Below are 15,923 nucleotides of genomic sequence, written 5' to 3'. Positions count from 1 at the left end.
AGCCTTTACATGTACGTTTTCCTGTTTTGAGTTCTTTTAAACTGTAGCTATCAGAAAGAATAAAATAGTGCATCATCTAGAAAGTACTGAAGTGATCATCCAAGCAATTTTCTTCTCCCTGAAGCCAGACAGCCAAAGCTTTTTATTACTGCCTGACTGAACTTCCTCTGTCTGGCTAGGTTGTTAGGCCACCGAATTGTGATGTAGCTTTTGATTGTAGGCAAAACAGAAAAAACAAGTTAAATACAATATTTAAAAAGAAAAAACTCTGTTACATAAGATACATCAAAAACAACACAGCAGTTTTATAGCACTTAATTTTTGTGGAATGCTCCAGTGAGCATCTGACAAAGTCAGTGCTCTCTGGGAGTGTTTGCCTGTTCGGAGGTCCTGAAGCTTTTTAGTTATTGTACCTCCTCAGTAAAACAGTGTAGCTAAAAACTTTTAAAGTCTCTTAGATGGCTTATAGCTCATTTACAGCACCAACATTGAGAACTACCATCCCAAGCAGTTGTTACTTTTAACCTGTAGGATGGTTATTTCTACTCCATATATGAGGTGGGATGCTCTCTCTTGTGTTTGATCCAGAAATGAGACTGATGATGGCAGTGTTGCCTTTTAATAGGGCCTCCATTTATCCACTGCACAGTGATATACAAACCTGCATTACATGCATTTGTATTGCCTATAAGTGCTTTGTATATATAAAAAAGCAGTTGTGTCTAATTGTAAATAACCAATTAACCAATAACCAAATAACCAATGCAGGGTTTTTTTTGACTCTGCCACCTTTGTGAGAGTGTGCAGCAAAACTTCAGAAAAAATTAGCAAAACTTCAGAAAAAATTTCACGCTGAAATTACACTTAGAACCAAAAGGGCCAATAAGAAGCTGATGGTGACCAAGATGCTGGGTCGGGATCCCCTCTCTAATGAAATGTTTTCTCATACTTTTCAGACCCAGACAGCCAGGACCTGATTATTTCTCATTTGTAAGGTATCACCTGCAGAATTATAGCAGAATCTGTATTTAACACCAAGATGTGGCTATTATTTAATCCCCCATATAATACTGACTTGGACTTTTGGGGGGGAATTTTCAAAATGGTTGAAGCTGGTGGGTCACGGTGATGCATGACACTGATTAGGTTGCGTATCTTGATTTCTTTTATATCAATCAGGCAAACAGCACAATTGAGAACTAGTTTGAAAATTAGGTCAGTTATTAATCTTAGGATGGATTAAATCTTGTAGAAGTACATGTGTTCGGGATAGAGATAGCAGGTGATTTACTCATTTCATGACTCCTGTGGCGAGTACTCTCTGCAACCCACCGGAAGAAATAGTTTATGAAGAGTGTTGATCACCAAAGTAGACACAAACAAATGCTCTTGTTAGTTAGAAAATCCTAGGAGTTAGTAAAAATGAAGTGCCTTAGGGATGTGTGTTGTTCCTCCAGCTAATGAGGTTCTGTGAATGGGTGTGTGGCATGTCATTTAGAAATGAAATCCCTTATAATTAATGAAATAAAAGGAATGTAGTCAACTTGTACAAAAGGAATTGTTCTGGATACAGAGCACTTAGGCCTTTAGAAATATAAATATACAAATGCCATACTGTGAACTTCCAGCCTTGCAGTGGTTCTTTGGGAAGAGCTGGAGCAAAGCCTGGAGGAGGGAGTAAGAAGCTATCTAGGGAGCCCAGATGTCCTTGAGGACAGAGAAGGCTGAAGACTCATGCCCTGCAAAAGGGAAGGTAGAGCTCTTTGATAACATCTTTCCATTGCTCCCTTATTTCAGCTCTTCTAGAAGGAGGAAACACCTTCTGAGTTCTCAATGCTGGCTGGCTGTTTGAGCTCTTGGGAGCTCAAATCAAAAAAGCTCATCTTGTGGGGGCTGGGAGGGCAGTATTTTCTCTTTATTCGTTTCCAGTCTCGCATCTTCCCCTGCCTAGGTAGTCTCTCCTGGACTGGCGTTGTTTTGTTTTCAGAAATCATTTTCCTCCTCTGGAAATATTCTATTATGTTATTGAATCAAAGATCCATATTTCAGGACAGATTATTTCAATGCAAAACTGGTGTTCATATCAGACAGGGGAAAAGCAGGCTCCTTCTGATGGCAAGCTTTTGTTGCGTGGCGAGCAGCACAACCCATGCAGGAAATTGAAGTGCAAAAAGTGCAAGGGCAAGTTTTTGTTTTGTGCCCACCCAACCTTTTAAAATTATTATTACTGCTACAGTTAGTTCTTTAGACTGCCTCTGCCTGAGATTTGAGCTTTCTACAACTTGCCTGCTGCAGCACCCAGGGGTGCTGACATTAGTCTGCCCAGGTAAGCTGTGCCATAGCGCCTGCGTCAGGAGGGTCTCCACAAAACGCTCCCTGCAGTGCCTGTGGGCCTCCGGGCTGCTGCCCTGCTCAGCCTCATCCCCGTGTGCCGCCTTCCCCTGCAGCGAGGCAGCATGGGGCAGCCCGGCAGCCTTTCCTGCAGGTGCTCCTGGTGCTGCTTGCAAGGGCGGGTGGGCTTTGGGATCCATGCAGCATGCACTTGCCAAGTCGAGTTTTGGGGATGACTCATACTCCAGGCTTTTCCTGGGACCTGTCAGCTCAAAATCAGTATAGCCGTAGCTCTTTTGATGTGACAGAACTGTAGATTCAACCAGTTTCATGTGCGCTTCAAAGCAGTTGTCAGGTTCTTTGGGAGGTGGAGTGAGTGATTTAGGATGAGGGGCAGGCTGCTGTAGGCAACAGCTTGGCTGAATGGGTCATCTGTGACTTGAGAGAGGGTGTGTTTAACAAATGCTTCACTCACATTGTCTTGAAAGTGAGATTTGCATCCATATACAGTGAATAATATTTCAAAAAATGCACATATTTGAAGCAGATGGTTCAAAAAAAATACAAGATATTCCAAGGACTTTGAAAACAAGAACTTGGGCTTTTGCACACCCTACTACGTATTAACAATAATTTAACAATGCATATTAATAATGTTCTTGTTGCAAAAGTGCATATTGAGAGCATTAGACTGTATTTTAAGCAGGTTGTCTACTTGGGAGGGGGTATCCAAAACAACACTGAAATTTCTCACTCTTGGGCCTGTTTGGACAGTAGTAGTAGACTAGAGGGGTGGCTGAGTGCGTGAGAAACCGCAAAAAGCATGTCACAGAGAGGCAAGACCCAGTTTGTACTGCTTGTATGGAGTTGGTGAAATGAATAATAATTGGTCTAGTCGTGCTCAACTACATTTGGGGTTAGAACTGAAAAACAACTTTTCTGCTATAAGACAATTGTGTGACTTTAAACAGAATAAAGTTTCTTTCGTAACAAAATTGTTTTTGTCTGCACCTAGCTAAACTAAGCAGTCACATTTGTGTTTTGCGTTTTAGTGTGCTATAATGTGTACTCATTTCCAAGGTGGGTGTTTTATTATCTTACACAAAAAGATCGTTTATATTCTTTTTTCCTTATTCATAGTCATTAATAACCTATTCAGCTCATGAATGTTCAGCAACGTATGTGCAATTCAGCATTAAAAATAGTTATCACAAGATAGCACTAGGTCAGAGCACAGGGTGGGTTATTTAAATTGTATTACTGATTGCTGCTTTTTGAAGATTTTCCTCAGTTGTTTATAAATCAATTGCTTTGCTTCAATACTTTCATTTAATAAAGGTGGCATGGCAGCACTGGATTGAGATGTCTTCTCTTGATGCCCAATTGAAAGCACGTGTTTATATAGTTTCATTTATTACACAAATCATCTAGTTCTAGGCTTTATTGTTCTTAAGCCACATCTTCCAACGCAGTGAATGTTTACTTATCTAATGCCGAAGTTATTACTGAAGTTAATGTTTTGAAAACACAGTGCAAGACTTAGGCTGGAATTTACTCAGATGTAGAAAGCAAGGATGATATGGGTTTTCAATAATTTTAGTTTGTGCATGTCTTGTAGACATTTTGCTATCTGCCCCCCGCCCTCCCGGGAGGGTGGATTGGTAGTGTACCAGCTGCTGTGCTCTGCTCCTAACATGGGAGATAATCACTCTCGTAATACCGCAGTCATAGTGTCTGTGGAAATGGATTTGAAAATACTGAAAATAAATAATAGCTAAAAAAACCACCCCAAAACATTGTTTTAAAACAGTGTCTAGCTCATTCCATTTATTATGATCTGCATATATTTTTAATAATGCTGTTGCTTTCATTGACTCTCTGTGTGTTTGTGCGTATGTGCATTTGCATGCATTAAGTTTCTTCTTCAGGAGCAATTTTATTTGGGACTGAACCTTCTGGGTTTCTGGGAAAGCAAAACCATTCTTGTTTGCCTCCTTGATGCAAACCATGGTATTTGAGTCCTCTTCAGTATGTGTTCATTATCTTACAAACAGAAATGGAAACTATCTCCTCTCCCTGTGCTCAAAATGAACATTATTGTTGAATTCCCAGGCCTCCTAGAATACTGGTTGCATTACAAGCAAGTAATTTTCTATGCTGTACTGTGGAGGAGACCATCAATTAGTATAAAAAGTGTTAATCATATTTGTTTTGTCTGTCCTGTGTTTGCGAAAAGAAGATACAATCAAAAGGCAAAGCTGTGTTTTTGTTCCTTTTAAAAATCCCTGACAAGCCCATGACACAGGCTACTGCTGTAGCTGTACATTTCTATTCATTATTGATGACTTGGGGCCAGGCAGGCAGCGCAGAACACAAGCAATATAGATTACCATATTGGGGGCTGGGGTTTTTGGGTTTTGTGTGTGTGTGTTTGGTTTAAGGTCTTTGAAATGCCCAATTCTGAAAGGAAATCCTGCCTGGGAATGTTTTCTGTGGAAAACAGATTGAGTGAGCTGTATGATACATTTTAATGAAACGATTCAAGGCCCTTGGTGAAGAAAATATGTGGGTGGGCTCACTCTCAAACTAATCATTGTCAGCTTAACTTTGGAGCAGACTTGGAAACGATCCAGAAAGGTGCTGAGCATCACTTGGCCCAGCGGATTTGGAGAGCATTTCTCACCTCACAGAGTGTAGTTAGTACCTTCACTGGTGAGAGATTTTCCCGAGAAAACCGATGTAAACTGTCTCATCTATTTATAGCAACAGTTAGAGACTAACTATGCTGGTGGTGTGGTTTTGGGGATGGTATCTTATTTCATGGACACATCACCCAAACCCACAGTTTGGGTGAATGTGAGATTAATTATGTAAGCATTTCAGTGATTTAGCTGAGGTGATATTTCTGTATAGCAAGTAACCAAGAGACCTTGGCAATGCTAAGAAAGCATTTTACTAATGCTGATTAGTAAATGAATGCTTCCAGGTTTTTATTGACACAACACTTCTTCCCATTATGTGAAGCTTATTTATTTCCATGTATTGTAGAGGACTTGTACAGTGTTTTATACATAACATCGTTTGAGATACTTGGCTTCAAGAAAAAAAGACAGAAAGGAGACTGTTTAAATATATAGTGTGTTTTTAATATGTTAACGGAACAAAACTTGCTTTCGTTTGTATAATGGTGGTGTATTTATACAGAGACTGCTCTACTTCAGTTTTTCAATTACAAATAAGTCTGCTGAAAGAAAGAAATAGAAAGAGTTTTGGTATTTGCTTATTTCTGCAGTGTTTATCGTAACTTTTCTTTTGGGTTTCTGTAGTTTTTTCCTTTGTTTCTGTTTTCTTTCACACAACTGATTATCACAGCAGGAAAAGTTAATTCACAGTTCAGTTACTTCAAAGCTTATCTTGTTAAGATTTTTTTTTAATCGCTCATGGAATAAAACACTGAGTGCTAGAGAGTCATTCTGTCCAGCTCAGAAGGAAGAACAGAGGAGGCTTGTAGCGACCTGGCTATATATCTGATTTCTGACTTTGGACATCACTTTTGCAGTTCTGTTTTACGTGGAGAATACTTGAAAGTAAAACTCATATAGACCATAAAAACTGCTTTCTCTTGTTTTGGGAGGGAGAGATGAGAAACCATTCCGGTGGAAGGAGGACAATTCTCCAAAAAGAAGTGTCAGCCAAAATACAGTGCTTCTGTAGTGTATTCCTTCTACTTCTGTGATACTGGTTTATCTTGACTGCAGGTTAGTTGGTACACTTTAATATGTATTTCAAAATATGGAATCAACAATAGGGCTAATTTAACAATGCAAAAACTTCTCTTTTAGAAAGTTCTTTTCCCTAGAAGGTCCCACAGCACCACCTAGTGTGACATCCCTGCATATTATCCAAACGTTTTGGGATGACAGAGGTGCTAGGGCTGGTGTATTTTGCTATTAATTAAAGTTAGGATTTGCAGGTTACTCTAGATAATAGATACAAATAGAGGAGGAATTTAGGTCAGTTATAATTTGCTTCTGCAGGAACACAGACTTAAAATTAAATGTAAAATTAACTCTTTTTCTAAAATGTGTAAATATTACTGAATTTTTGTTCATATAAAACGATGGTGAAAATATAGTGTGTTCTTGATAGCGTTGCACTTAACCTACATCTTTTGGGGTTGCTTGTATCCTTATTAAACACTAAATTATTTACTGAAAAAGAGCTACACTTGCAGCTCCAGACACCCTCATCCTACAAGCTGTGCTGCTTTCCCACTCAGTCCTGCTTGGGTCATGCTATAGGCTGTGGGAACCTGGCTGCATAGGAGAAATTACAGGATTGTGGCAAAATAGTTTTTGCAAAGAGAAGGGGAACCCATTCAAAAATGCACAGGTGTGGATGACTGAAAAGTTCCTTTTATGCCTCCTCTGGGGAAGGCCCACCTAATGGCAGGAACCATGTAGACACAGTTCCTGCACTGCCATACAGAATTACAGTGATCTCTTCTCTGCTGACGCTGCATGAGAAGTACATTTGAAAAGGCACAGGCAATGGTTTAATGAGCTGGAGTTACAAAAAATTAGTGTGCACATGAGGAAGTCTCAAGTTTTGCAGTGGAGTGGGAGATAAAGGAGAAGAAATAAGTGTTGGAGCCAGGAATGATGGTCAGTCAGAAAGACCAAAAGGAGAGGGAAATAGCTGGGGAGCGTCGTGGAATGCCCTGAAGATGTAACATCTGACTTGAACACGTTGTGCAAGAGAGAGCCGGTAGAAAGTTACTGGGAAGCATCACAAGTTTGAGTAGGGAATATGGCTGGATGCTGCTGCAGGTATGGATGCGCGATGGGCCTCCGTGACCGCGATGGGCCATGGCGGGAGCAGAAAGTCACCGTGGCCCAAGGGAAGCGTTGCCAGCACCAGCTCCCCCAGCAGCAATGTTGCCCCTGCCCCTGGAGGGGGCCTGTCAGCGCTCTTCTAGGTGCCTCTCATCTCACTGAGTTTCAGGCAGTTACTGTTACGGTAGTTGCCAGTCTAGGTCCTGAGGTTTCAGGACGTTTCATGCAAGCACTTATGTCCAGCTCTGATTTAGACTGTCTTGTATTTTGTGCGTCATTCCAGACACCATTCAAGTATCTTCAAAATCAGAAGAAGCTTTTATAATTACTTTAAAACTTCAGGCTTCTCACTAGTTTGTTCTAAAACTACTGCTGCGTAAGGAAGAAAATTTCTAGTGGGTGGAAGATGCCCTCTGCTGGGAAGCCAAGCAAATCAAGTTTATATGAAGCTTTACTTTCCTGAAATACTCTTTTCTTGCTCTTGGGTTAACTCTTAACACTGTACTGAAATCCCACCCCTCAAACTTATTGAAGAAAACTGTTTCCTCCTTTTGATTTTATTTTTAATGCTCAATGTGACGAGCCTAGCAGTGTTACTGCCAGTAGTTTAGAGCACTTTATTTCTTTTGTTTCTAGGATTTGTTGTGTTGTGAGAACCAAATTCTGACTGCTTTTTTGCAGCCCTTTTGGTTCCATCTTGGTTTCATATTTGCATAAAATGTGGGGGGAAAACAAGTGCAGTTAGCAATTACTAAAAAAGATACCCTTTTGTTGTCTACTGTTGTTTGATGCTTGTATGCTTTTTAACTTTATCAGTTATTTAAAATTTCCCTCCTCATAATAGAGGACACTGTCATCACAAGAGAACAAAGGTGTGCATTGTCTGGAATGATACACAAAGTATTACGCATAATCTCATATGCATATGAGATATTGAACCTGGTTTATTTTGTCCCCTCTAAGAAAGCCTTAGCCATTTCAACATAGCACTTCTGATTTTACAGTTTTGTCATTAAAATCCGATATTGGCTGAATTGGAGAAGCTGCAGCTATTGTTGTGATACTTATTTATGATTATGTTTGAATTGGGGTTATATAAAATTGTATTTTCAATTTAGTATTATGGTACAGTGCCTTAGTGTTTTACAGTGTGAATTTAACAAAATGTGTGAATTTAACTTTATGCTCATTTCATTATCTATCCAGATTTTCATATTACTTATGAGGAGGAGGATGGGTAAATTTAGCATCCTAAAAAGCATCAATTCTCAGAGCCTTTATTCTTCCCAGCATTCAAATCAATCATTTGATATAAAACAATACAATAAGGAACTAAATAAAATACTTTATTCCCAAGTCCTACAGTTGGATAAGCTTTCTCAGGTTCAGCAAAGTCTCAACTGACAAAGAGGAATGTGTGATAGGAGACTGTTTAAAAAAAAAAAAACTATGTTGTGTAGCTTGAGGAATGTTGAAAATAATGGAAAAGCAAATGAGACAAAAGTGATTATCTGGCATCAAGAGTTTCTGTGCTGTAAGCAGAGGAACAACACAGAGACCTTGAAGTTGCATTATGGGGCAATGACTGAAATAATGAAGACATCAGAAAGTGCAGTTCTAGCTTAATCTCTGAAATTGCAACATATAAAAGCTAACGTTTATGTCATCTACATGGATATGCAGTTTGAAAGTGGGGAAAAATCTATTTGTTAGTGTGGAAATTAAGAGAGCTAGTTCAACATCTTAAAATCTGTCCTCTCCAGTGTTGTCTTTAAGTAGGAACAACTGGACAGCATAGTTTATACAGCCATGCTTACACAAATACTAGAAGCTCTCAAAGGGACCCAGAAACAGGTTGTTTTGAATAGGTTCTGCAGTAGCTTGGTCCACATTGAAATGTTTTCCAAAGGATTTCAGTTACAGACTTGAAATCATTAAGATGGTGTAATGCAGCCCTGATGGTGGCCCCTTTCTGTTATGACTCCATTCAGCACACAGAGTGCATTCACAAGGATTCACATGGGCAGGCAGAACCTGACTTTTAGTAATTTTTGCACCTCTGGTTTAGAACCAGTTAAATATGTTAAACACAGTGATTTTAAGCTTACTCTGTGAAATATGTCAAGAGGTTCTGTGTCATTCCAAAGAGGATAAGTGAAAATGGGTGGAAGAAGGGAGAGGGCAACTCTTTTCTCAGGTTTTTGGTTGGTTATCCAGGTGTGTGAAGGCCCTGTTTCAACAATATGAGCTATTCTGTATATAATGGCTAAAACTAAGGTTACTGGAAAGCTTAACTATGCACGCAATTTTGCTTCAGATCAGTCTGTTCAAGATGGTGTGCGACGTAGTATCGTATTTAATAATGTTTTACAAAGGCAGCATGTTGTCTGTAGCTGTGGTCAGTCTGAGCGGAGAGGGGGAAATGTCTTGTACTCCTTCACTTGAATAGATTGAGTGTTGGCTTTGAGTATTCTCTGTCGTGATCTTCGCAGTCTCCGTCATATTCTTGAATATGCTGAGGTATAAGCTTTTACCTTCAAGCTAGCTCATTTATTTTTTGTTAGTAGTAGTAACAGATTTTTGAGGGCATCTGTTTATCTGTATTCTGTGAGACATTTAGTACTAGCCTTCCTGTATTGCTCACAAACACATCTCATTCAGGCCCAGAAGCACTTTTCTGGTGGCACAATTCTCACTTTTTGACCTGTAAAGCACTGTAAAGTGGTTTGCAAATTTGTCAAAAATAAAATAGAAAAAATGGATTTAAAAATAATGCTTCCATTCATAAAAAGCAAGGAAACAAACAGCATAAGAAATAGAAATAATAAACGTTTCAAGGTAAAGTCTAATCCTCCTGCTGTAAGCAGAAAAGCTGCAGAGATTGGTTGCGGGGGGTTGTTTTATCCAGGTTTTTTGGTTGTTTTTTTCTTTTCCAAATAGCCAGTGACTCTTAAAATAAAAGCATTTTGAGAAATGCTGGTGTAGACAGTTGAAGATTGAATTTCAGTTCTCATTCAGGTTTGCCCTCTGATGAAATTATCTAGAGTTCATAGCCACTTTTCTCACACATGAGCCTACCAGTGCTAATGGAAATGCTGACCAGTTAACTCTTAAGTAACCTTTTTTCAGTGTGTAAATTAATGCTGCTTAAACTTTTGCTCCTTTTGTGCTCTGCTCCAATGAAACATTCAAACGCATCCTTAGCTTTAAGCACAGGAGTAGATAATTGATTTCAGAAAATATGCATTGGTTCATTGCCTTGATTACAAATAACTTTTTTTCTTTCTAATCCTACTACTTAAGACAAATCAGAGGCTACTTTGGTTAAGAGTTTTTCCTCTGGGAATTGCCACATACGTGTCATACTGATGACCTGTAAGAATGAAGAAAAATTGCCTGGGAAATTTGTGGGTAAAGGAAACCAAGGAAAGTTCACATGTATTTCATGCCTCATTACAATAATCCTTGCTCCTCTTCTGCCATGTGTCCGTCTGGATCTGTGCCCACCTTGTTCTAACTATTTGCATAATTTCTTTCTTAATGATTTTCCATCACAGATTCAAATCCATTATGTTACTTCCTCTTGCGAACCAATTTGGCAGCTGATTACAGGTATTGATTCTGCATATTCTCTTGGACAAGGAAACAACTTTTATTATCCACTCTAAAGTAATGCTGTGTTGGATGAAATGTGTAGAAAACATGTTCTTAACGTCGTACAAAGAAAATAAGAGTTAAATGCATCTCCCAGTATCTCATTCCTGTTAAAATGTATGTGCGCGCACACGCACACACACACACACGCACACACACACACGCACACACACACACACACACACACACACACACACACACACACACACACTTAAACTCTTAAGACATGTTTCATGATCCTTACTGAAAAGAGAAGTGCATTTTCAGGTATCTAATATGACTATGCAGACTCCTATTTTATATCAGTGTTTCAGGTCAGGCTGAGATCTTTTTCCTCCCTTTCCACTAAAATCATTGAAATATATTCAGTCAGTCTTTCACATCAGAGGTGTAAATGGATTTCTTGAAAGTTTTTCTGCTGACAGCAAACGGCAGCCACTTTACAACTTTGACTCCATTGTGGGCAGCAGTCAGAAAGCTTAACACTCCTCCCGAACTTTGAAGATGCTAAAACTGTGCAATGACCTTGCATTCTCAAGGGCAGATGCTCAGCTTCTGCTAGAAGTGCTAATCTACAATCTGTTTATCTCCATACCCTATGTATTTGGCAGCATTTGCCTGGAAAGCAAGGCAGGGAAAAGAGTAGTCAAGTTTAGATACTTTTTCCCCTGATGGTATTACTATCCAATGGGCTTAGAAACAACAGTCTTTATTTTCATTTTTAGTTTCCTTTGTGCTTTTCAGCAACTATACCGGTAGTAATCTTAGATTATAGCCACGTCATACATGTTAGAATATGTTGTGTTATGATCTGTTAGCACATATACTGGACAGTGTAGAATAACTGTTATCTCCCTGTTTTTGTTTATTCTGAGTGAATAAACAAAAGTTTTTACCTCAGAAGCCTAAATTGTTGTCTGTAATTTCTGTCAGTTGCTTTTAAACTAAAATGGCTCTATATATTATTCTTTAGTAGGTATGAATTGAGATGTATCGCATAGTGCTTATGAGCATACCGAGGAGCTCATTTCTAACGAAAAAAATAGTAACGTATTGAAGTGAGACAGTGTTTGCAGGGAAAGGTAATACCTTTTATTAGACAGATATACTTCAGTCATATAAAACCCTTCTTCAAATCTGGAACAGAAACCTGAAGAGAAGGGCTTTTGCACACAAACACATCAGTGTTTCTATATAACATGTACATTTTATATAACATATAAAGGATTTTATGTGCCCAAAGTCTTTTCCAACTATATCAGTTGGTCTGATAACAGCTATCCCATCCCCTAATAAATCTTTCCTTACTAACACCCATAAACCATTACAGCTACCACAGCACTGAAAACCTCTTGGTTTTAATGTAGTCTCTGTGGTTTTTCAATCTGGCACTCCTTATCAAAATAAAACATTAACATCAAATTACTGTGATTCAGCAACAGCATCTATTTTTTAATATAATCTTGTCTGTTCTGTCAGGTAATTGTTTCGCTTCCCAGGGAATTGCATGTGTGTTGCAAATGGGAAAATTCAACCCTGTAAATCCTTTCCGTGGAGGGACAATAGGAAGCTTGTTCCTGATTATTAAGATCACAAGAATTAATTGCAAAACTTTCCAGAAAATTACCGAATGGACCTTTTGAATGCCAGACTTTCAACAAGCACAGTCAGAAATCTATTTATGATATGCAGGGATATTCTCTCTTCCTCTCCGCTTACAGAATTATGAAGAAACATTGCTGTCACAGAGGTAATATTTGCTTTATGGCATTATATGCTTTGAATTAGTAGCAGCCCTTGCCCAGACCATTGTGTTGATATCCCTAAGCTTCCAAAGCAAGTACATACGAAGTCACAGGTCCCAGTCTAAAGAAGGACACCACCTTGATTCATTAACCAGATGAAGGGGAACTTTTTTTTGCCTTTCCTTTTTTTTTTTTTTTTTTTTTTTTTTTTGTAATGTACGAAAGTGCTATTGAATATACTTAGGCATGAAGCATGCAAGAAATGAGTAACGGTGCTGAATCAATGAGTTCCTTCAGGTGTAGAGGAAAGCTAGCTATATTCAGCAGCTGGGAGTATCCTGTCTTCTCCCTATGCTTAACTGTCTCAGAGTACCGGTTGCTTATAGTATATCACCTCCTGCTCCTTAAATGCTCCTGTTTGTTCTTACCCAGAAAAGGTTGTAGTGGTACCCTGCTGCAGGGGTGTTCTGCCATCCCAAAATTACAGGATGCTTTGGGAATACTCAGCCACTCAGTAATATTTTTGCACTGTGCAATGTAGTTGTCAGCGGAGAAAGGGGAAGAGGAGAAAGGGTGTGGCTTACGTATTCTTAGTAATATCTCATAAAAGCTGGAGTTTGCTCATTCTAATGAAGTGACTGTGTTGCATCCACTTTATACAGACCTTACTGTCAGTTCTCCCTTTTAAGTATTGTAGATGATACTGTACTTAAGTGTCGATTCAGCTCTTAGTGCCTCTTCCCTTCCTGAGCTTTTTTTTCCTTCCTCCCCTGCCGATATCCTTGAACACCTATATTTCTTCATAAACATACCTACATTTTGGTCTAGGCCTCCCCCTATACAGGGAATGATTCCCTGAAGCAATTCTTAATGCTTCTACTTCTTCTCTTTCCAGTCTTTATGATCTATTTAAGATGTGACATTTGCAAAAAGATAAATGATTATGGATAGCTAGGCTGTGGGCCAGTCAGATATGGCATATATTATTTATTTCAAAATATGTTTTAAGATTCTGCAGAACCTTCAAGTTGTACAGGTTCACTGTTGCCTCCTCGTTCCTGCTTGTCTGCTCTCGTTTGGGGCATTTACTTGTTGCCTTTTAAGAATGCTCTGAGTAGAAGCCCTCTGCCTGGTGGGCTCTCTGGACCAGTGATTTTGGTGGGCGCAGAAAGCAAATACAAAAATGCTCATATAAGTTTTTTCTTAATATTAGCTTCCGAAAGACTGGAGTAAAGCTGTGTTATTCAAGGTTAAATGAAAAGCGGGGGACAACTGCTTTTTTGTTTGATTGTTTTTCACTTGGACCCTAAAACAAAAAGAAAACATCCTTTTAGATGGATGTAAGCAAGTTTGATAGTCTTGTCCTTTGAACAATAAATTTGGTGAATAGCTGAAAGAAAAAATATTCTGGAGAAATATTTGGCTGAAGAACAGTCTTGGCCTAGAGAAGTTCTGGTTGAGCTTTGTGAATTAGTATGCATTAAATGCCAAAATAGTTTTATTGAGCAATAATAAAATATTGAAGTCTGATGGAAGGACGATGGGGAATTACTATTTGTAGCTATGAAACTGATGCATGTCATGTTAATTCCCAACCCAAACAACTCATTTTAAGATTTACCCTCATGAAACTTGAAATGCTGTATTTTGTCCAATCATCAGCTTTAAACCTGTTTCTTGTCAGTGAACAAAACAAATCTTTTTGCTTGCATCTGCCCGGGGCATGCGGAAAGCTGAGGTGGTCCTGTGTGATTAAATTAGATGAAAGACTTGCCTTCTACCACTGAGACACAAAGTCCAATCAAGTGAAATGAGTTTTGAGATCTCAGCTCATTTCCTTGGGGAATATCAGCTTACATTACACAGTCACAACACCTAATTCATCACAGTTGATGTGGATTTTGTTCAGGAGAGGACCTGGTACTGGGCAGCATGGGACTCAACCACCAGTCTCCTCCTAGGAAGAGGTAGCTCAGTAGAATTAAGATATAGCACAATGAGGGGAGAGTTTTAATATGTATATATCTTTAAATATTGATCTGTATTTCTGTGTATCATGTTTTAAAAGAGAGAGTCTTAGGTCCAAAATGGGGAAAGCTAGAGGTTTTAAAAAAAGAAGAGATAATTTGTAGTGAGTACTGTTTATAAAATGATCCATGTATAGACACAAAAGAACGTACACAGTGAAAAGCAAAGCTGAACTTCTCCTTTTTGTCACTTAATTTCTACAATGCTGAATGACCTTTGTGTATTTCCGTGCATCAGGGTACAAGGAAGGAAAGAGTATGCTGCTTCCCTGACTAACAGACAATTATTTTTATTTCTTCCAGGGCATTGTTATAACTCCACTGCTGCTTCTACTGTTTGTAAGTATTTTGATCTTAAAACATCTGTCATTTTACTGGGTAATCTTGTACCATTAGATGCTATATTTAAGACATCAGTTTGGATGATTTCACAGTGCTTAAATACTGAGACAGATTTTTCGGTCAATATACGAAGTAAACTGCCTTCCAGAAGGACCATAAAAGTGTGTCACAGTGAATGCAAACGCTACCTGCATTTTTTGCTAAAAGGCCTGAAACCTGTTGTTTTTGCAGCATCACAAAACCACATGGTGGTAGACTGGGCCAAATACAAGCACTTGCCGTGTAAGATGATCGCCCGGTTAGGAGGTCTCTTAGAGAACATGCGTGTGCTGGAGTCAGACAAGATCATACTGGTCTAAAATGGATGACAGCCAGTCGGAGGGAGCCCTGTTCAGATGAATGAAGCCTCACTCTTTGGCAACTAAGCCCATGGATATTTTTGTGATAGAGTTTTGTGAGATACTGGAAGGAGGAAGACAAATTACTGGAGCCCCTGTGCACCACTAATAAGTTGTTGGTCCGTTCTTGTTAGATCAAGACTTTCTCCGTTGTTGGTTTTCAGTTAGGGCCTTGGTTCCTTACGGGTCATGGGTGAAGACAAAGTTTTAACTTCATTTTTTGTCGCTGTGGTGGATATTATCAGTACATAATGAAGAGACTTTAACAGACAGGTAATGATTCTTTTAGTGTGACCCATGTCAGTTAGCAAGGGTTGATGCTTGTGGAGAAATTGCTGGCAACTGTGGTGCAAGTTGCTGAGGACTGCAGCTTTGTGAAGAGCAGGGAAATAGGCTGAAGCAGCATATATGCTATATAAATGTGTGTGTGTATGTATGTAAAACATATAGAACAGTGTATATGATACTGGGATATGTAGTAATGTGAGAGTGGGTGTAACTGTCAGCTACTGTTTCACTCAGTAAAACTGCCTGGGAAGATTTTTATTTTACTGTATTTTTATTTTACTGTATTTTTATTTTACTGTATTT

The 15,923-nt window shown here is 38.9% G+C and overlaps 1 protein-coding gene across 4 annotated transcripts in view; it reads left to right on the top strand.

The window, feature by feature from the left end:
- Positions 1-15,923, top strand: part of SLC10A7 (solute carrier family 10 member 7) — a 154,308-nt gene that overhangs the window by 85,703 nt on the left and 52,682 nt on the right. For all 4 annotated transcript variants that reach the window (XM_064510780.1, XM_064510779.1, XM_064510778.1 and 1 more), the window contains one exon: positions 14,896-14,931. In XM_064510780.1, the coding sequence (XP_064366850.1) occupies positions 14,896-14,931 (36 nt within the window). The remainder of the gene's footprint in view (positions 1-14,895; positions 14,932-15,923) is intronic.

The sequence above is a fragment of the Dromaius novaehollandiae genome, chromosome 4, assembly GCF_036370855.1.
Source record: "Dromaius novaehollandiae isolate bDroNov1 chromosome 4, bDroNov1.hap1, whole genome shotgun sequence".
Taxonomy (NCBI): Eukaryota; Metazoa; Chordata; class Aves; order Casuariiformes; family Dromaiidae; genus Dromaius; species Dromaius novaehollandiae.
This window is presented reverse-complemented; position numbering and strand designations above follow the sequence as displayed.